General features: G+C 47.6%; 1 protein-coding gene across 3 annotated transcripts in view; it reads right to left on the bottom strand.

Annotated features, from left to right (window-relative positions):
• The window catches only part of si:dkey-16j16.4 (uncharacterized), a 380,812-nt gene that overhangs the window by 316,290 nt on the left and 42,386 nt on the right, over positions 1-22,136 (bottom strand). Inside the window, exon 4 of one of the 3 annotated variants that reach the window (XM_052024172.1) lies at positions 11,780-11,833. The exons of the other annotated variants lie outside the window; for them this stretch is intronic. Coding sequence (XP_051880132.1) covers positions 11,780-11,833 — 54 coding nt within the window. The remainder of the gene's footprint in view (positions 1-11,779; positions 11,834-22,136) is intronic. 3 annotated transcript variants of the gene reach the window in all.

Raw genomic sequence — 22,136 nt, 5'->3', positions numbered from 1 at the left:
ACATTCTGTGTCAAGGCCCACCTGGGAGGTGAGTTATCCTCTCAGCATCCTCCCTCCGAAGCCCCTCCAATAAGCTTCAATCAGGTCACCTCTCATTCTTGATCCCAGTGAGTCTCACCCAACCTGTTCAACATTATCTCATGTCACATACACTGTACAGGGGCAAGGGTCAATGTGGCCACACCACCCAATGGTGGCCTGGGCTACCAAACACCACCCAACAGTGGTCTTGGCTACCAAACACCACCCAACAGTGGTCTTGGCTTCGAACAATGGTGGTCTGGGCTACCAAACACCACCCAACAGGGGTCTGGGCAACTAAACACTATCCAATGGTGGTCTGGGCTACCAAACACCACCAACAGTAGCCTGGGCTACCAAACACCATCCAACAGTGGTCTTGGCTGCCAGCCACCACCCAACAGGGGTCTGGGCTACCAACCACCACTCAACAGAGGCCTGGGCTACCAAACACCACCCAACAATTGCCTGGGCTACCAACACCACCCAACAGTGGTCTGGGCTACCAAACACCACCTAACAGTGGTCTTGGCTAGCAACAATAGTGGTCTTGGCTGCCAAACACCACCCAACAGGGGTCTGGGCTACCAAACACCACCCAATGGTGGCCTTGGCTACCAAACACCACCTAACAGGGGTCTGGGCTACTAAACACCACCCAATGGTGGTCTGGGCTACCAAACACCACCAACAGTAGCTTGGGCTACCAAACACCACCCAATAGTGGTCTTGGCTGCCAAACACCACCCAACAGGGGTCTGGGCTACCATACACCACCCAATGGTGGCCTGGGCTACCAGCCACCACCTAACAGGGGTCTGGGCTACCATACACCACCCAATGGAGGCCTGGGCTACCAGCCACCACCCAACAAATGCCTGGGCTACCAAACACCACCCAATGGTGGCCTTGTCTACCAAGCACCACCCAATGGGGGCCAGGGCTACCAAACACCACCCAATAGGGGGCTGGGCTACCAAACACCACCCATTGGTGGCCTGAGCTACCAAACACCATCCAAGAGTGGCCACCATCCCACAACATTACACCTCCAAACATGTCCTTCTCATTAAAACAACAAAACCTTGCCCTTGGCACTGAGCCACAACAAACCCAAATTTCTCCATTAGTGAAGCGGAAGTCAGTCCTTCCATGTAAAGTGGCTTTTATGTTAACAGTTTACACATGTTGAAAGGTTTGGTTGGCTGCCACCTCAGGCGTGTTCACACAGTGATTAGATTACCAGCCTACTGTGCCACAGGGAGAGCATGGGGTGGAATTTCATCTTAGCAGTCAGAGTGTCTCACAGCTCTTAGCGGGTCAGTGCTGGGGTTTAAATCTTTCAGTGTTGCAGGAGCTTTGGCTCTGAGTTATGTGTCTGAGCTTCCTTCTCCAGACCACAACCCCCTACCACTGGGACCTCAGCACAATACCTGGGCTACTGCCCCACACAGGACAAAAAGTGCCAGGAAGGGGATGAGCAAGGGATCGCAAGCCATTGCTTCCAGCAGAGAGCAGGGGTGGTTTTGTGGTGCCCCGGTCATCATTTACACTCCCGTTCCCTGTTCCCCTCACAAATTGGCTTCTGTTTGAAAATCGAATGAAAATATATAAAAAATGCAACTGCAGATGCTGGAGGCACAAGATGCTGGAAATCTGGAGCAACGCACAAAGGAGCTAGAGGAACTCAGCGGAAATCTGAAGCAGGAACAAGAAATGCTGCAAACACTTCACTGGTCAAGTGGCATCTGTGGAAGGAGAAACAGTCAACGTTTGGGGTCGGTGACCCTTTATCAGAAGTGGGAGAGAGAGAGGAATGCAAGTAGGCTTTCAGTAGAATAAGATATTAAGACATTTATTTATTAGTCACATGTACATCAAAACACACAGTGAAATATATCTTTTTGCATTACTGAGAATGTGCCAGAGGGCAGACTGCAAGTGTCGCCACTTTTCTGGTGCCAACGTAGCATGCCGACAACTTCCTAACCCGTACGTCTTTGGAATGTGGGAGGAAACCGGAGCACCTGGAGGAAACCCACGCAGACATGGGGAGAACGTACAAACTCCTTACAGACAGCGGCCGGAATTGAACCCGGGTCGCTGGCTCTGTAATAGCGTTACGCTAACCACTACACTACCGTGCCGCCATTTTAGGGAGGAATGTGTAGAACAGAGGGAATGTCTGTGATAAGATGAGACAAATTGGTTTAATGGGGCAGTTAGCAGCACGGTAAGCTACTTTGCCTACAGGGTCCCCTCACTGCTAAAACACTCCTTCCCAGGCAACATTTTAGTGAATCTCCTCTGCACCCTCTCCAACGCTGTCATGTCCTTCCTACAAGGGATACAGCCCGATATAGGTCAGTTTCAGATATGGGCGGAGAAATGGCAGATGGAGTTTAACCGGCCAAGTGTGAAGTGTTACACCTTGGGAGATCAAATGTAAAGAGACAGTACACTGTTAATGGCAAGACCCTTAAGTGTTGATGAGCAGAGGGATCTTGGGGTCCAAGTTCATAGCTCCCTGAAAGTGACTACACAGGTTGATAGGATGGTAAAGAAGGCCATTAAAGGAAGGATATGGATGCTTTGGAGAGGGTGCAGAAGAGGTTTACCAAGATGCTGCCTGGATTAGAGGGCATGTGCCATGAGGAGAAACATAGAAACATAGAAAACCTACAGCACAATTCAGGCCCTTCGGCCCACAAAGCTGTGCCAAACATGTTCCTACCTTAGAGACCCATAGCCCTCTATTTTTCTCAGCTCTATGTACCTCCAAAAGTCTCTTAAAAGACCCTATCGTATCCGCCTCCACCACCGTTGCTGGCAGCCCATTCCACGCACTCACCACTCTCTGAGTAAAAAACTTACCCCTGACATCTCCTCTATACCTACTCCCCAGCACCTTAAACCTACGTTCTCTTGTGGCAACCATTTCAGCCCTAGGAAAAAGCCTCTGACTATCTACCCGATCAATGCCTCTCATCATCTTATATACCAAGTTGGACAAACTTGGGTTGTTCTCTCTGGAGCAGCGGAGGCTGATTGAGTTTATAAGATTATGATAGGCATAGATAGACAGCCAATACCTTTAATCCAGGGTCAAAATGTCTAATACCAGAGGGCATTGCATTTAAGGTGATGGGGTGAGGTTCTCAATGAATACTTCTCTTCAGTATTCACCAAAGAGAGGGGTCTTGATGATGCTGAGGACAGTGTTGGTGGGGGTAATGTTCTAGAGTACGTAGATACTAAGAGAGAGGATGTGTTGGAGTTGTTAGAAAATATTAGGACAGATAAGTCCTCGGGGCCTGAGGGGATATTCCCCAGGCTGCTTCGTGAGGCAAGGGAGAAGACTGCTGAACTGTTGGTTAGGATCTTTGAGTCCTCGTTGTCAATGGGGATGGTACCCAAGGATTGGAGAGTGGCGAATGTTGTCCCCTTATTCAAAAAAGGCAGTAGGGATAGTCCTGGGAATTACAGACCGGTAAGCCTTATGTCTGTGGTGGATAAGCTGTTAGAAAGGATTCTAAGAGATAGGATCTATCAGCATTTAGAAAATCAAGGACTGATTAGGGACAGCCAGCATGGCTTTGTGAAGGGAAGATCTTGCCTCACAAGCCTGATAGGGTTCTTTGAGGAGGTGACCAGGAAGATTGATGAGGGTAGTGCAGTAGATGTGGTCTACATGGATTTTAGTAAGGCGTTTGATAAGGTTCCGCATGGTAGGCTTCTTCAGAAGGTCAGAGGCCAAGGGATCCAGGGAAGCTTGGCCGTGTGGATTCAGAATTGGCTTACCTGTAGAAAGCAGAGGGTTGTGGTGGAGGGAGTGCATTCAGATTGGAGGGCTGTGACTAGTGGTGTCCCACAGGGATCGGTTCTGGGAAGTCTATTTTTTGTGATATTTATTAACGACTTAGATGAGGGGGTGGAAGGCTGGGTTAGCAAGTTTGCAGATGACACAAAGATCGGTGGTGTTGTGGATAGTGTGGAGGGCTGTTGAAGCTTACAGAGGGATATTGATAGGATGCAGAGCTGCGCTGACAAGTGGCAGATGGAGTTCAATCCAGAGAAGTGTGAGGTGGTACGCTTTGGAAGGACAAACTCCAAGGCGGAGTACGAGGTAAATGGCAGGATTCTGGGCAGTGTAGAGGAGCAGAGGGATCTGGGGGTACATATCCACAGATCACTGGAAGTCGCCTCACAGGTAGATAGGGTAGTTAAGAAAGTTTATGGGATGTTAACTTTCATAAGTCGGGGGATCGAGTTTAAGAGCCGCGAAGTAATGATGCAGCTTTACAAAACTCTGGTTAGACCACACTTACAGTACTGTGTCCAGTTCTGGTCGCCTCATTATAGGAAGGATGTGGAAGCGTTGGAAAGGGTGCAGAGGAGATTTACCAGGATGCTGACTGGATTAGAGTGTATGGATTATGAGGAGAGACTAAAGGAGCTAGGGCTGTTCTCATTGGAGAGAAGGAGGATGAGAAGAGACATGAAAGAGGTATACTAGATATTAAGAGGAATAGATAGAGTGGACAGCCAGTGCCTCTTTCCAGGGCACCAATGCTCAAAACAAGAGGGCATGGCTTTAAGGTTATGGGTGGGAAGTTCAAGGGAGATGTCAGAGGGAGGTTTTTCACCCAGAGAGTGGTTGGTGCATGGAATGCGCTGCCTGGGGTGGTGGTGGAGGCTGATATGTTGGTCAAGTTCAAGAGATTGTTAGATAAGCATATGGAGGAATTTAAAATGGAGGGAAATGTGGGAGGAAGGGGTTAGATAGTCTTAGGTGTGGTATGAAGGGCGGCACAACATGGTGGGCCGAAGGGCCTGTATTGTGCTGTATTGTTCTATGGTTCTGTAGTTCTATGGGTAAGTTCAAAGGAGATGTGCGGGGCAAGTTTTTTTACACAGAAAGTGGTGGGTGCCTGGAATGCGCTGCCTAGGGTAGTGGTGGAGGCAGATACGATGGAGGCATTCAAGAGGCTCTTAGATAGGCACATGAATGTGAGCGAAATGGTAGGATATGGACATTGTGTAGGCAGAGGGATGACTTTAGTTGGGCATTTTATTACTAATGTGATTGGTTCAGCACAACATCGCGGGCCAAAGGGCCTGTTCCTGCACTGTACTGTTCTATGTTCTACGTCCTTACACAGTGAGCAGAACTGTACACATTGTGGTCTAACCATGAAGTTATACTATGATCTCCCTGCTCTTATATTCTATGCCCAGGCTAATGAGGGCAGGTATCCTGCATGCCTTCTTAACCACCTGTGCTGCTGCTTTTAGGGATTCTTGGACTTGTACACAAACACCCCTCCATTCCTCAGTACTTCCTAGGGCCCTACCATTCATTGTGTGTACCCTTTCCTTATAAGTCCTCTCAAAATGCGTGACCTCACATTTTTCAGGCTTAAATTCCATCTGCCATTTCTCAGTCTTTCTCACCAACCAATCAATATTGTCCTGTAGCCCAAGACTATCTTCCTGACTATCAACAACACACCAATCTTTCTGTCACCTGCAAACTTCCTACAGTCACGTCCATTAAGGTGTACAACAGACAGTAAGGATCCCAGCACTGAAACCTGTGGTGTACCGTACCACTGGTCACAGGCTTCCTACACAAAAACAACACTCGGCCATCATCCTTCGCCTCCCATCGCCGAGCCAATTTTAGATCCAATTTTCCAACCTGCCCTTGGATCCCATGAGCTCTAACATTTTGGATTCCCACCCACCCCCCCCCCCCCGTGGCCTCACTGAAATCCAGGTAGACTACATCAACCACACCACCCTCGTCGACACACTCAGTCACCCCCTTGAACCCTTAACAAAGCCAGGCTGACTATCCCTGAGCAGTCGACGATTCGGGTCGAGACACTTCACTGGAGGGTCTCAACCCGAATTGTCAACTATCCATTTCCCTCCACAGTTTCTGCCTGACCCGCTGAGTTCCTCCAGCTTTTTGTGTGTTGCTCCGGATTCCACTGTCTGCAGTCTCCCGTGTCTCCCTGATCAGTCCCTGCCTCCCCAGGTGCAGACCTGCACAACGTGCTCCGGCTCTCAGGGTGTCACTCATCCCTCCCAACACCCCTCCCCCAGTCTCACTCACTGACTCCCCCCCACACCCCACCCCAATCTCACTCCCTCCCACTCCCGCCAACCCTTTTCTCTCTCCTCCATTCCTGGCCACTCACCTCACCTGACTGTGGACCCTGCTTCAAGCCACAAAGGGGCCAGCAGCTTCTGCCCCCTCCGTCGTTAACCCTCCTGACCTAGCCTCGTAGAACGTAGAACGTGGAATATCAAATAGCACAGCACAGGAACAGGCCCTTCGGCCCACCATGTCTGTGCTGACCATGATGCCATAATTACACTGATCACAACTGCCTGCACATGATCCAGATCCCTCCATTCCCTGCGCGCTCATGTGTCTGTCTAAATGCCTCTTAAATGCCTCTATCATCTCCGGTCTGGGAGTTACATTTACAGCCTTTAGTAGCACCCTTGGGTGCCTCTGAAACTTGCAGCAGTGAATCCCCACTCAAACTTACATTAATACACAGTGCAACAAGTGTCCCGTGCACCCTCTGGGGTGCACTAGAATTTCTAAACCAGCGCACACCCTGCAGAACATGGCTTTGTCGATCATTTAGTTACAAGCCCTGGAGAATAAAATGCAAATCAGACTCTAAACCACAACAGCACGGCATCTTATAGTGACCTCCCGACAAAACCGAGCCTGGAACAGCAGATAACGTATATCACAGGTAGTTACTACTGATTATATATTGCAGACAGCCACTGCATCTTACTTGCAGCTTCATCGCAGGTTATTGTTACAGCTAATATATTGCAGGTTGCTATCTCAGCTGATGCAGTGCAGGTTGTTATTGCAGCTTATATACCGCGGATTGTTATTGCAGCTCACAAGCTGTTAAATACCCAACTACAACACAGATTGCTACTGCGGCCTTGAGAACCCTAGCTTTAACTGCTAAGTAGGAATTCCATTAGTTTTTATATGTCGTGACACTAAAATCTAAGCTGAAGACAGATTTATTGATCTAATACAATCTAACATGTAACTCTCATGTGTGTGTGTTTGTGTATAGGTGTGTCTTCAACTGTATGTACACTGTGTACATGTGTGAGTGTGTCTGTGTTTTCTCGCAAAATACCTTTCTACTGCCTGCTATTGATAGTTGATCTTCAAACAAATCAGTGTCGGGGGACAAGTCTGTGTTGGCGCATGTGCCTGTGTATTTGTGCCAGTGTACGCGTGATAGCGCAGTTGTATGTATGCTTGCGCGCGCGTGTGTGTGTGTGTGTGTGTGTGTGTGTGTGTGTGTGTGTGTGTGGACTTCCTTGTGAAATGTTCTCCTACCTCTTGCTTTTGACAGTTATTCTTCAAACAAATCAATGTTCAGGGATGGGAGTGTGTGTGCACGTATGTGTATGTGCACGTGTGTGTGTGTGTGTCTGTACATGTGTGTGCGCACACATGCGTATGTGTGCGCATATTGTGCCTGTCCATGTCTGTGCATGTGTGTCTCTGCTTGTATATGTGCTCTCATGTATATGGGCAAGTGTGTATGGGCGCACGTGCATGTATGTGTGTTGGTGTATATGCATCTATGTGTGTATGTATGTGTCTGTGTGTATATCTGAGTCCATGTGGGTTCATGAGTGCCTCCACATGTAAGTGAGACACGGACAGAAAGAGAAGGGGAGACAGATCATGAGGAGGACAGTTAAAGAGCCTTGCAGGCAGGAAAGGCTGAGGGACAAACAAAGAAAGCTGAACATACAATATTGAGGGTTGAAGAGAGCGACAAGAAAGAGAAGGGTAGAAAGAAAGAACAAGGCAGAGAACAAAGAACAAGGAGATAGCGAGAAAAACAAGATATACAGGATGATAGAGATAAAACGTCAGGAACAGAGGGAGTTTAACGTTCAAAAGAGTTATCAAGAGGCCCAATCTGCTTGTGCATTCACAAGTCACAAAGAAACTTTGAGCAGCTTCAAGAAAATACTGATTAGAGGGAAAGATGATATCGGACACTGTTCAGCCATGCAAGGCTGAAAAATCATGCTCCATCTGGCCAGTTATTGATGTTCAAAGCTGAGACCATGCCTGGTGAATTTTAGGTCATTAACCCAGAAGTTCCCTTCGTAAACCTGTGACGGTTTCCACACGGCTCTCCCCCGTCAGGAAGGGCAACTGAGGGATCATTGCACTGGAGATCCAGCTCACGAGGTGAGGCAAAACAATGCAGAGGGGAGAGCCGAGACACAAAGATGGTGTGTGTACGTTGCAAGCTCGTGGACGCAGAGAGAGGCAAGTGAGACAAAGGGGGAAAGGGGGAGTGATGAACATAGAACCTAGACTGGTACAGCACAGGAACAGGCCCTTCAGCCCACCATGTCTGCACTGACCATGATGCCAGTTTAAACTGTGTATCTGCCTCTACATGGTTTGTACCTCTCCCTTCCCTGAGTGTTCATGTGTTTCTCTGAAGCTTCTTAAACTTTGCTATTGTATCTGCTTCGATCACCCCCCCAGGCAGCGTGTTCCAGACACCTACAACTTGCTGTAAAACTTGCCTCACACATCTCCTTTAAACTTTTCCCTTCTCACCTCAAACCTATGCCTTCTGGTATTGCACATTCCCGCCCTGGGAAAAAGACTACCTACCCTATCGATGCCTCTCATAACCTTATATCTTTCAATCAGATCGCCCCTCAGTCTCCGACGTCACAAACTTTACTGCACCCTTTCCAAAGCCTGTAGTGTGGCAACCAAAACTGCACACGATACTTCAAATGTGACCTAAATGTGATGGTAGTGTAGCGGTTAGCGTAACGCTATTATAGCGTCAGTGACTCGGGTTCAATTCCGGCCGCTGTCTGTAAGGAGTTTGTACGTTCTCCCTGTGTCTGCGTGGGTTTCCTCCAGGTGCTCTGGTTTCCTCCCACATTCCAAAGATGCATGGGTTAGGAAGTTGCGGGCATGCTATGTTGGTGCCGGAAGCGTGGCGACACTTGCGGGCTGCCCCCAGAACACTCTACACAAAAGATGCATTTCACCGTGTGGTTCGATGTACATGTGACTAATAAAGATATCTTATAACTATAGTTTTATACATTTGCAACAAGATTTCCCCCATTTTAATACTCAATGTCCCAGCCGATGAAGGTAAGCATGCCGTACACCTTCTTTACCACTCTATCAATATTGTCACTTTCAGGAAACTATCCATCTGCACCATAAGATCCCTCTGTACACCAAAGTTCCTGAGGGTCCTATCATTTACTGCACACTTTCCTCTTGCATTTGACCTCCAAAAAGGCATCACCTTACACTTGTCTGGATTAAACTCCATCTGCCACTTCTTTGCCCAAATTTCCAACTGATCGATATCCTCTGACAACCTTCCTCACTGTCCACAACTTCACCAATTTTCGTGTCGGCTGCAAACTTACCAATCAGACCACCTACATTTTCGTCCAGGTCATTCACAAACAACAGAGGTCTCAGCACTGGTCCTTGTGGAACACCACTGGTCACAGACGTCCAGTCGGAATAAAACCCCTCCTCCTTAACCCTCTGCCTTCGATGGCCAAGCCAAATTTGAATCCAATCTACCAACTCACTGTGGATCCCATGTTCTTCCCCACTGCCATCAGGTTCTTGAATCAACCTGAAAAGCCCTAATTCTACCTCAACCCTCAACCTGCACTAATGTCATTGTGTCTATTTTGTTTATTCTGTTTTGCGTAATTTATGTTAATTTAAGTTTATGTAATTTATGTCTGTCATGTTTGCAATGTACTGTGCTACTGCTACAAAGAAGCAAATTTTCATGGCATTTATACCCTGGGTATGTATGTCCATGGCAATAAATATGAACATGAACTTGATGTGACTTAATCTTCTGGACAACCCGATAACATCTTCTCGGGTGCCTCAAGAAGGTGGCATCCATCACTAAGGACCCTCACCACCCGACACATGCCCTCTTCTCATTACTACCATCAGGGAGGAGGTACAGGAGCCTGAAGACCCACACTCATCGATTCAGGAACAGCTTCATCCCCTCCACCATCAGATTTCTGAACGGTCCATGAACACTACCTCGTTATTCCTTTTTTGCACTATTTATTTATTTTTGTAACTTATAATAATTTTTATGTCTTTGCACTGTACTGCTGCCGCAGAACGACAAATTTCATGACATATGTCGGTGGTAATAAACCTGATTCTGATTCATGCAGGACCTTGTCTATCTAGGCAACATCCACTGAGCAGATGAAGGGTCTCAACCCAAAACGTCAACTGTCCATATCCCTCCATAGATGCAGCCTGACCTGCTGAGTTCCTTCAGCAGTTTGCTTTTGATCCACCTCCCTACCCTCGTCATTAGATCAGGTAGTGAGCAAATGCAAGCGGGGGGAAAACGGGAAGCAAGCAAGAGAGTGGGCAACAGTGAGCTGGGTAGAGGGAGACAGAGGAAAACAGAGAAGTGAGAGAAACAAAAGATAAGGAGAGAGAGAGAGAGAGAGAGAGAGATCCAAGGAAAGGGGAAAGGAAGGAAGGAGATGAAATACAAGGCAAGACAAGTCAAGATATCTTTATTAGTCACATGTACATTGAAACACACAGTGAAATGCATGTTTTGCATAGAGTGTTCTGGGGGCAGCCCGCAAGTGTCGCCACGCTTCCGGCGCCAACATAGCATACCCGCAACTTCCTAACCCGTACGTCTTAGGAATGTGGGAGGAAACCGGAGGACCTGGAGAAAACCCATGCAGTCATGGGGACAACATACAAACTCCTCACAGACGGCAGCCAGAATTGAACCTGGGTCTCTGGCGCTGTAATAGTGTTACACTAACCACTACACTACCGTGCCTGCCCTTAGGAATAGTAAAGGGAAAAAATAACTGGTGGGCGTTGTCTACAGGCCACCAAAGAACATTACAGTGGCACAGGCAATAAACCAAGAAATAGATGTAGCAGAGGATGCGGAGAGTCTGCAGAGAGATATAGATAGGTTAAGTGAGTGGGCAAGGGTCTGGCAGATGGAGTACAATGTTGGTAAATGCGAGGTTGTCCACTTTGGAAGGAAAAATAGAAGATAAGATTATTATTTAAATACAGTGAGATTAGGGAGAGTGAGGAGAGAAGGCTATGGATCAAGTACTGGTAAATGGTATTAATATAGATGGGGCAACACACAAACCACTGGAGAAACTCAGTGGGTCAGGCAGCATCCATGGAAAGAAATAGACAGTCGACGTTTCGGGTTGAGACCCTTCATCCACTGTCCATTTCCCTCCACAGATGCTGCCTGACCCGCTGAGTTCCTCCAGAAGATTGTTCCTCAGTTCCTGGTGGAACTTATTGATAAGAACTACTGTGGGCCGGCTCGCTTTAAACTCCGATAATCGGCTATCCAATTGTTCAGAAATCCCAACAGTTGATCATCTGGCTCATTGAAACAATTCCTGCTCCAGCTCATTGTCCTTGAAACAATCCCCAATCATCACTCCCTTCATTTTGGGTGGGATGAGATCGACACAATGCAAAGGTGACCTGATAGATAAAATGATTGATGGCATGGCTGGGAACACTTTGTGGAGGATTCCTATATAACTCAAAAATGCTCAGAGATAAAACCAGACGTACAGCAGAGCACAGAGGTATGAGGGAGGGGCAGTAACTTATGACTGGATATATACTCACTCGAATTTTGATAACTCTCGTTTTGGCCCCACAGTTTTTCTTCAATAACATCTTCTATGAAAAATAAAATTGCAAGTTTTAAGGACAGATTGATAAAAGAATCTCGCTGGATCATTTATAGACAAACAGCCACAGTACATCGTAGAATGGCAGTCATAAATGTGTTAATCATAATAATGAATAAAGCAGCATGACTTACAGTAAGAATGTAACCTACACAATCTGGACTTTGCATTCTGAACTTCCCTTGATGTACATTAACGTGTGCACAGCCTACCCTACATCTGTGGCTTTTACCTTCTATGTTTGTTTCACCTTCTTTCATTTTAAACTTTACTCCACATAAACCTCTCTACTGTCATCGAGCCCCACCCCTTCTTCATTCCAACCCTCTATAATGCATTGGTACTACTCCACTGACATTGATTCAGGCCTTACTCCCTCTTAGATACGACTGTTTCCCTCTGACACCTCCGGCATCTTCTAATGTGTTATTGAGATGTTCAGTGCTGACTGTCTATCAGCAGAAATCCCAACCGGCAGAAAGCATGTCGAGGGCATATGATGAGCAAGTGGCCATAGGGGTCTACCATCACATTAATGCAGTAGACACATATATGTGTGTTTGTGTGTGTGTGTGTGTGTGTGTGTGTGTGTGTGTGTGTGTGTGTGTGTGTTTATGTATGCACAAGTAAGTGTTTGCAAGAGTGTGTTTACATGCATGTGTGCACATGTGCATGTGGTGTGTGTGCTTGCAATTGTGTCTGCACGTATATGTGTGCGAGTGTGTGTGTACATGTGCATGAGTGTGCATGAGTTGTGTGAGTGGGTGCTTGCAATTGTATGTGCATGCATGTGACAGTGCATGTGTGTACATGTGTGTGTGAGTGCACATGGGTATGTGTGTGCACGTATGTGTGTGTGAGTGCACACAAGTATGAGTGCACACATGTGTGTGAGTGCGCATGTGTGCGTGAGTGTGCATGTGTGTGTGTGCATGTGTGTGTGTGAATGTGCACATGTGTGTGAGTGCGCACAGGTGTGTGTGTGCAGGTACGTGTGTGTGAGTGTGCGTGTGTGCGTGAGTGTGCACGTGTGTGAGTGTGCATGTGTGAGTGTGCACGTGTGTGAGTGCGCACGTGTGTGATTGGTCGTACTGCCTCTCGAGTCACTACGTGACTCCACCGTGTCACTGCTGTGCCAGTTCCCTCTCACATTTCCCTCCTCCATACAATCCGTCATTCTACATTGTACCCTCTCCTCTTTCACTCGCCTCTCCTGGCATCCCACTCCCATGTTGCCCAGAGCACTGCCTCCAAAACCCCGTTCTCCACATTCCCATTTAATTTCTTAATTTAATTTCACAATAAAAACTATCCCCAAGTGAAAGAACAGAAAGTTTCCGAGTGCGGGGATCAACACAAGACCCCACCCATCCTCTCACCCAACAACAGAAGTTCCACAGCACTACACAGAGAGGGGGAGAGTGTTCTGCATGAACCTATCCATTAATTATCATTGCTGAAGAGATTATCATGTTGTTGTTTGTGGGAGTTTATTGTGTGCAATTTGGCTAAGAGTTTCTGAAACCCAACGTACCTCATTGGCTGTAGGTACTTGGGAATGTTCTGGGTTATAGAAACATAATTCAGTTTCAAGCTCCTTAACAACAACATCTTGCATTTATCTAGCACCTTCAATATACTAAAATATTTCACGAGGACCTGAGCCAAACAAAATTTGGTTCGGAGCCACCTGGCTACCTGGGGGTCCATGACTAATGCTGGGTCAGAGACTAGGCTTTAACGAGGATCTTAAGGGAGGAAAAGGAGAGGGAGGTGAGGGGGTGAGGGAGAGAACCCCAAAACTCAGGCATCTGCTGATGAAGATAGCTGCAGTGGTGGAGCGAGTAAGATCAGGGATGAGGGTTAAATCTCAGAGGTTAGTAATGACGTGGGGACACCAGAGACTGCAGATACTGGAATCTGGAACAAGAAAAACAATCTGCTGGAGGAACTCAGTGGGTCGGGCAGCTTCTGTGGAGGAAAATGGACAGTCGACGTTTCAGGTCGGGACCCTCCATCTGGACTGAAAGAGCAGAGGGGAGATGGACAGTATAGAGAGGTAAGGGGGAGGGGTGGGGCAAGAGCTGGCAAGCGATTGGTGGATCCAAGTGAGGAGGGGTTGATTGGCAGATGGAGTCAGGTGGGGGAAAGGAAGGGAGGAGATGGTGACAGGGGCTGGGAGGTGATAGGTGGAGGCAACAGACGGCCTGCAGGTGACGGAATCGGATGGCAAAGGAAGGTGGAGCATGGAGCGGGATAAGGGAGGTGGGGTGGACAGATGGGAACAGTGGGGGGGAGGGGAAGGCGACGAGAGGGTGATACTGGAGGGTTGCTCTTCAGATTGAGGGGCCTGGGTCCACTGGCCTCCAAATGGTGCGCGTCATCCATATAAATGATCTGGATGAGAATGCAGGTGCATGATTAGTAAGCTTGTCGATGACACCAAAATCGGTGGCGTGCTGGCCAGTGAAGAACGTTGTCCAAGGTTACAACAGGATCCGAATCAACTGGGAATGGCAGGTAGAATTCAACTTGGACAAGTGATGTATTTTGGGAAATTAGACCAGGGCAGGACATGCACAGTGAATAACACCATCCTGGAGAGAGCTGTAGAACAGAAAGACCCCGGGGTACAAGTACATAGTTCCCTGAAAGCGGTGACACAGGTAGACAAGGTAATGAAGAAGACGTATGGCGCGCTTGCCTTCATCGGACGGGGCACTGAGGACAAGAGTTGGGACGTCATATTACAGCTGTACTTGGTGGGACCTGGAGTGCAGTTCTGGTTGCCTTACTTTAGGAAGGATGCGATTGAGCTCGAGAGGATGCAGAAGAGATTCACCAGGATGTTGCCGGGACTGGACGGCTTGAGTTATATGGAGAGACCGGATAGGCTGGGACTGCTTTCCCTGGAGCGAAGGAAGTTGAGGGGTGACCTTATAGAGTTAGAACATAGAACATAGAACACTACAGCACAGTACAGGCCCTTTGGCCCACGATGTTGTGCTGACATTTTATCCTGCTCTTTAAGATCATGAGAGGCATAGCTAAGATGGATGGTCACAGTTTTTTTCCCAAAGTAGGAGAGTCTAAAACTAGAGGGCATGGGTTTAAGGTGAGAGGGAAAAGGGGATCTGAGGGGCAGGTTTTCCACACAGAGGGTGGTGGGTATGTGGAACGAGCTGCCAGTGGAAGTGGTAGAGGTGGGTACAATTACAGTGTCTAAAAGATATTTGGACAGGCACGTGGATAAGAAAAGTTTAGAGGGACATAGGACAAATTCTCACTCCTTCCCTGGAACACATTTCCCAGACGGGGTAAATATTTCAACCACCTGGTCCCATTAAACTTCCTTCATAGTTTTATGTTCCAATGAGACCTCCTCTCAATCTTCTAAATTCTAGGACATATAAGGATTATAGACCCAGCCAACTCAATCTCTCCTAACAAAGGTATCCTTCATCTCAGGAACATTGGAACTTTGCAGTACTCTGTCTTAAGTATTTTTCTCCTTCGTATACTATATAAGATATCTTTATTAGTCACATGTACATCGAAACACACAATGAAATGCATCTTTGCGTAGTGTGTTCTGGGGCAGCCCGCAGGTGTCGCCATGCTTCTGGCGCCAACACAGCATGCCCACAACTTCCTAACCCGTACGTCTTTGGAATGTGGGAGGAAACCAGAGCACCCAGAGGAAACCCATGCAGTCACAGGGAGCACGCACAAACTCCTCACAGACAGCGGCTGGAACTGAAACCGGGTCGCTGGCGCTATAAAGCGTTACACTAACTACTACACTACCATGCCTGCTGGGTGGCATGTCGGTGGTGCGGTTAGTGCTGCTGCTGCCACACAGCTCTTGACCTTCAGTGCTGTCTGTGTGAAGTTTGGACATTCCCCCTGTGACCAGGTACTGGGTTAACTGGCCACTGTATTTGCCCCAGTGTAAATTGGTAAATTGGTTTACTATTGTCACATGTGCCGAGGTACAGCGAAAACCTTTGCTTTGCATGCCATCCATACAGATCATTTCATCACATCAGTACATCAAGGTAGTACAAGGAAAAAACAACAACAGAATGCAGGATAAAGTATTACAGTTACAAAGAAAGTGCAGAGCAGACAGGCAATAAGATGTAAGGCCATAATGAGGTAAATTGTGAGGTCAAGAGTCCATCTTATCGTACTAGGGGACCATTCTATAGTCTTATAACAGTGGGATAGAAGCTGTCCTTGAGCCTGGTGTCAGTAGCTGGTAGAATTGGGATTAATGCAAGATCATTGTGAAAGAGTGTTTGATGGTCAGCACAGACTCGATGGGCCGAAGGGCCTGTTTCTGTGATGTACGACTCAATGGATATTCCCCAGAGAAGATAATTGAGCAAAGGTTTGAAGGGTGGCTTCATTTAGGTATAGCCTGACCTTTGTGTTCCTATGTTATACAGAACAAGACCCCAGGAGAAGACTGCCTTTCCGATTCATCCTCAGGCAGGCCATCAAACATGGACAGTCCATGGGTTTCAATCCCACTACTTAATTACAAATGAGTCCAGCAAAGGAGTGGTGGGGTGGGGAACTTCCGCCCAAAACAACAAGAAAAACTTTCAATGATTGAGTCCAGTTACAGGGAATTATAAGACAATCGTTAATTTAACGACTCGTCAACTCAACTCTCAGTCCATTGGGTCTGACAGTGTTACAGATCCCTGCGCCTTGAACCAGTTAACAACAGCATCCGGCAACTGGGAAAACAATGGGGAAGATACAGAGGACCCCAGCAACAGTGGAGGAGAGGAGAGGTGGGGGGGGAACAGAAGACGGTTTTGTTGTGGCTGAGGTGGTGGGGTATTCATCGAGTGATGTTCAGTCACACAGAAACTGCATTAATCTGGATGGTTGGGTAGTCGGGGAGGGGAGGGGGGTGGTAATGTTTATCCCAGACCATCCGATCTCCAGCTAAGACATCTGCCCTCCAAGTTGTTTGCTTCCTCCCTCTCTTAATGTGTCTAATCGGCAGTGGAGAGCCACGCACTTCAACCATAATCCCTCTAAGCTGCGTCTGAACATAAAAGCCACTGTGAGCAAGCAGTCCCCATCCAGGATAGCAGACAGAGGTAGCCACACAATCTGTTGGAAACTTACTCCTGTCTCCCAGCAAGCTCCCTTAAGCAAGCCCGGACAAAAGGGACACAGACTCTTGAGACTTGTAAATACCTTATAAATCCCTGGTACAGGAGCTTAGTGTCAGCAGGCTGACTAAGCACTCAATAGTGGCTCAGTGGGTAGCAGCCTTGTCCAGCAGCCTCAAGGTCATGGGTTTGAGTCCTGCTTTTAGAGACAACAACATAAAGATTGCTGTTGATATTCCAGTGCAGTGTTAAGGGAGTGTTGCATGCAGCGAGGTCCTAACTCTGAAACAAAGTTTGATCTCGGTTGAAAATTTCAGCTTTGGACATTGATATTGGTATTGGTTTATTATTGTCACTTGTACCAAGGTATAGTGAAAAACTTGTCTTGCAAACCGATCATACAGGTCAATTCATTACACAGTGCAGTTACACTGAGTTAGTACAGAGTGCATTGAGGTAGTACAGGTAAAAACAATAACAGTACAGAGTAAAGTGTCACAGCTACAGAGAAAGTGCAGTGCAATAAGGTGCAAGGTCACAACAAGGTAGATTGTGAAGTCAAAGTCTCATTGTCTAAGGGAACCATTCAATAGTCTTATCACAGTAGGGTAGAAGCTGTCCTTAAGTCTGGTGGTATGTTCCCTCAGACATAAAAGATCCAATGACATAATTTTAGTCCTAGCCAATGTTTTAACCCTGGACCAACATCCATTGTTTCCTCCGGGTGCTCCGGTTTCCTCCCACATTCCAAAGACGTGCAGGTTAGGAAGTTGTGGGCATGCTATGTTGGTGCCGGGAGCGTGGCAATACTTGCAGGCTGCCCCCAGAACACTCTACGCAAAAGATGCACTTCACTGTGTGTTTCATTGTACATGTGACTAATAAAGATATCTTATCTTATACCAATACCAATGATGGTCAGTGCAGACTCATTGGACCAAAAGGCCTGTTTCCCTGATGTATGACTCTATGGATCCTTGTATTGTTAATCCAGGACGCTGGGTTATCAGTCTGGTATCCCAGCTGCTGCAACATCAACGCACGCTGAGGTGGTTCAGAAGCCATAGGCGGTACTTGCACTTATTAACCGATATGTAGAGTACAAGAGGAGGCGAGGTAACCCCTGAAGCACAAAGCATTGCACAGGTTCTCATGTACAGTTCTGCTGCCCACTCCACAGAAAGGAGTTAATAGCACTAGGAAGGGGTGAGGCCAACGCCAGGTAATTATAGTCATGACAAAAGACAGAGTGGGTGGGAGTTATTTCCTGTGGTACAGCGGAGGGTGAGGGAGATTTAATCAAGGTGCACAGCATTCTAACAGAGAGGACGACAGTTAAGGGACACAGATTCAATGTAACAGGTGGAAGGAGGAGTGGGAATTTTTTAAAAATTTTACTTACAGCGTGGTAACAGGCCCTTCCGGCCCAACGAGTCCGCACCGCCCATTTTAAACCCAAATTGACCTACCCGTACGTCTTTGCAATGTGGGAGGAAACTGGAGCACCCGGAGGAAACCCACGCAGACACGCGGGGAGAACATACAAACTCCTTACAGACAGCGACGGGAATTGAACCCTGATCGCTAGCGCTGTAATAGCATCGCACTAACCACTACACTACTGTAAGTTGAGGAAAAGCTTTTCACCCAGGAGGTGATGAGGGTCTAGAACTCATGCCAGAGAGAGAAGCATTCAGCACATTTAAGAAGTATCCAATGAGCACTTGATGCACAGTAACCAAGAAGGCAATGGGCTAGGTACAAGTGGGACTAGCTTGGATGGGCATCTTGGTCAGTGTGGACCAGTTGGGCCGCGTGACTTTAGAACCGAAAGTGGGATTAGTCCTTATCATCCAGGATGGACAAGATGGGCTGAGCAGTCTTCTGTGGGTGATCAATTTCTATGAAGAGAGAGGGGTGCAAAGAAAGGGAGGGAGATGAGAAGGGAGAGGTTGAGAGGAAACAGGATTCTGAAGCATCTCATCCTTAGAGGTGGGTCCTTCTGAGACAGTGATTGGCAGTAGTACTTTAATGGAAAGATACAATTCCAAACCCCTCCCCCAACATGTTGTCAAAACATGAACTCACCCAAACAAACTTGGACCCAGACTCTTGAGAACTGAGCCCTTAATCTGCAGTCTGAAGGAGGATAAAAACAGCATCTGTTTATACCAATCGTTAAATGGTCAGAGGGCCCTCGAGCCAGACCACGCCACCACAATGGGACCGTATGTCAGGGACACACACAGCTATACGCCTGTAATAATGCTTAAGCTGATGAGAGAGAACAATGGGCTCTTTGAGAGGAATGTGGTCATGATATTACTTTAAGTCCAGACCCAATCAGCTGTAATTTTGTGGGAAGTTTGATAAACAAACACAGACACACGCGTACACATGCGCGCGCGCACGCACACACAGATACACACACACACACACAGAAACACAAACTTTTATACACACACACAGATATACACACACAGATACACACACACACACAGAAACACAGACTTTTATACACACACAGATATACACACACAGATACACACACACACAGAAACACAAACTTTTATACACACACACAGATATACACACACAGATACACACACACACACAGAAACACAAACTTTTATACACACACACAGATATACACACACAGATACACACACACACAGAAACACAGACTTTTATAAACACACAGATACTCACACAAATATACACACACAAACATACACACACAGATACACATACATAAGTACACATAAGCACACAAAGATACACACTTTTATAAACACACACATAGATACACATACACAGATAGATACATACACGCACACAGAAACCCAGAGACTTCTATACACACACACACACACACACACACACACACGAGTAGGCATTGCTCTGAAAGTGGTGAAAGAGAAAGCAAGAAAAAAAAAGAAAGACAGAACCCAAAGAAAGATTGGGAAAGAAAGAAAGAGACAAGGAGAAAAGAAAAACATAAGAAAAAAGGAATTGAAGAGAAAAAAAAACTGAGAGAAAGGAAGACAGAGATAAAAGAAAGGAGAGGAAGAGAACTGTCATCCGCATGGAGCCGTTCACCACCTCTGGCATTACAGAACACTTTACTGCCCTAAGGTAGGGCTGAGAGACGATTCGGCAACGGAGATACAAGTGAATGACAAGGGTGGGTGGTTAGACTCCTTCTTGCTGGAGACAATCACACTGCTGGGTACATCTGCTGCAGGCGTCGGCTGAGAAGCCTTGTTTTCTACAGACATGGACCACTTTGTGGTCTGAAGAATTGTGATTTTTTTTGTTCATTCAGGGGGTGTGGGCTTCGCAGGCTGAGCCAGCATTTAATTGCCCATCCCTATTGGCACTTGAGAAGATAGTGGGGAGCTTCCCTCTTGAACCGCTGAAGTCCCTGAGGTGTGGGGTGCACCCACAATGCCGTTAGGGAGGGAGTTTCAGAACTTTGACCCAGCGACAGTGAAGGAACGGTGATATATTTCCAGGTCAGGACGGTGTGTGGCTTGGAGGGCAACTTCCCGGTGGTGGTGTCCCCATCCTTTAGCTGCCCTTGTCCTTCTAGCTGGTAGAGGCGGTGGGTTTGGAAGGTGCTGTCTACGGAGTCTTGGTGAGTTGCTGCAGTGCATCCTGTAGATGGTACAGGCTGCTGCCACTGTGCGTTGGTGGCGGAGTGAGTGAACGGTTGTGGATGGGGAGCCTGTCAAGCGGGCTGCTGTGTCCTGTGTGGTGTTGAGCCTCTTGAGTGTTGAAGCTGCACTTATCCAGGCCAGTAGAGAGTGTTCCCTCACACTCCTGCCTTGAGCCTTGCAGACGGTGGACAGGTTCGGGGAGTGAGGAGGTGAGTTACTCACCGCAGGACTCCTCGCCTCTGATCTGCTCTGATTGTGTACATGGCTACTCCAGTTCGGTTTCTGGTCATTGGTGACTTCCCAGGATATTGATAGTGGGGGATTCAGTGATGGTGATGCCATTGAATGTCAGGGGATGATGACTGGATTTTCTCTTGTTGGATATCGCCATTGCCTGACCCTTGTGTGGCGCGAATGTTATTTATCACCTAACAGCCCAAGCCTGGATACTGTCCACGTCTTGCTGCATTTGGATGTGGACAGCTTCATCATCTGAGGAGTCATGAATGGTGCTGAACATTGTGCACTCGTCAGTGAACGTCCCTCCTTCTGACCTTATGACTGAGGGAAGGTCACTGATGAAGCAGCTTTGGATGTTTGAGCCCAGGACAATGCCCTGAGGAGCTCTCTGAAGTGATGCTTTGAATGACGATGAACACGACGATGCTGGAGGAACTCAGCAGGCCAGGCAGCATCCGTGGAGAAGAGCAGGCGGTCAACGTTTTGGGTCAGGACCCTTCTTCAGGACCCGAAACGGTGACTGCTTGCTTTTCTCCATGGATGCTGCCTGGCCTGCTGAGTTCCTCCAGCATCATAGTGGTTTTCATCTAGATTCCAGTATCTGCAGTCCTTTGTTTCTCTGATGCTTTGAATGAACCCAACAACTGATCCTCCACAGTCCCCTGGGATGGAGAATCCCTACGATTCACCACCCTCTAAGCGGAGATATCTCTCCCTCTCCTGGTCCTAAATAGCTCACCCCTTATTCTGAAACTGTGCACCCAATCCTGCATTCCTCAGACATCCTCCCTGAGCCCAGTCCGACAAGCCCTCAAGAAGTATTTTATAAGTTTTAACGAAGTCAGCTCTCGCTCTTCCAAAGTCACAGTCCCAGTCTACTCAAGTCTCTCCTCATGCAGCAAACCCACCATCCCTGGAAGCTGTCAGTCTAAAGTGATGCACAGTACTCTGGGTGTGGCCTCACCAGGGCTCTCAGTAATCGAAGTAAGACATCCTTACAGCTCTTCCCCAGGTTACCAAGGATTCCATTCCTGAGAACTGTCCGTAACCCGAACGGTTCGCAAGTCGGAAAGGTGGGTGCCCGGCAATACACTTAAATAAAGAACAGAGGCCAACCAAGGGCAACGCGTGGTTAAACCAGGGCGCTTAACTTAACCCTTCAGATCTTGCCTCGAACCAAGTTCCCACAAGGCAAGAAGATGCCGGCTGCCCCTCAGCAGCCGGCAAATCCATCCCGCCGGTCTCCCAAACGCTCGTC

The sequence above is a fragment of the Pristis pectinata genome, chromosome 10, assembly GCF_009764475.1.
Source record: "Pristis pectinata isolate sPriPec2 chromosome 10, sPriPec2.1.pri, whole genome shotgun sequence".
Taxonomy (NCBI): Eukaryota; Metazoa; Chordata; class Chondrichthyes; order Rhinopristiformes; family Pristidae; genus Pristis; species Pristis pectinata.
Note: the sequence above shows the minus strand (reverse complement) of the source record. Positions and strands in the feature narration are given on the sequence as shown.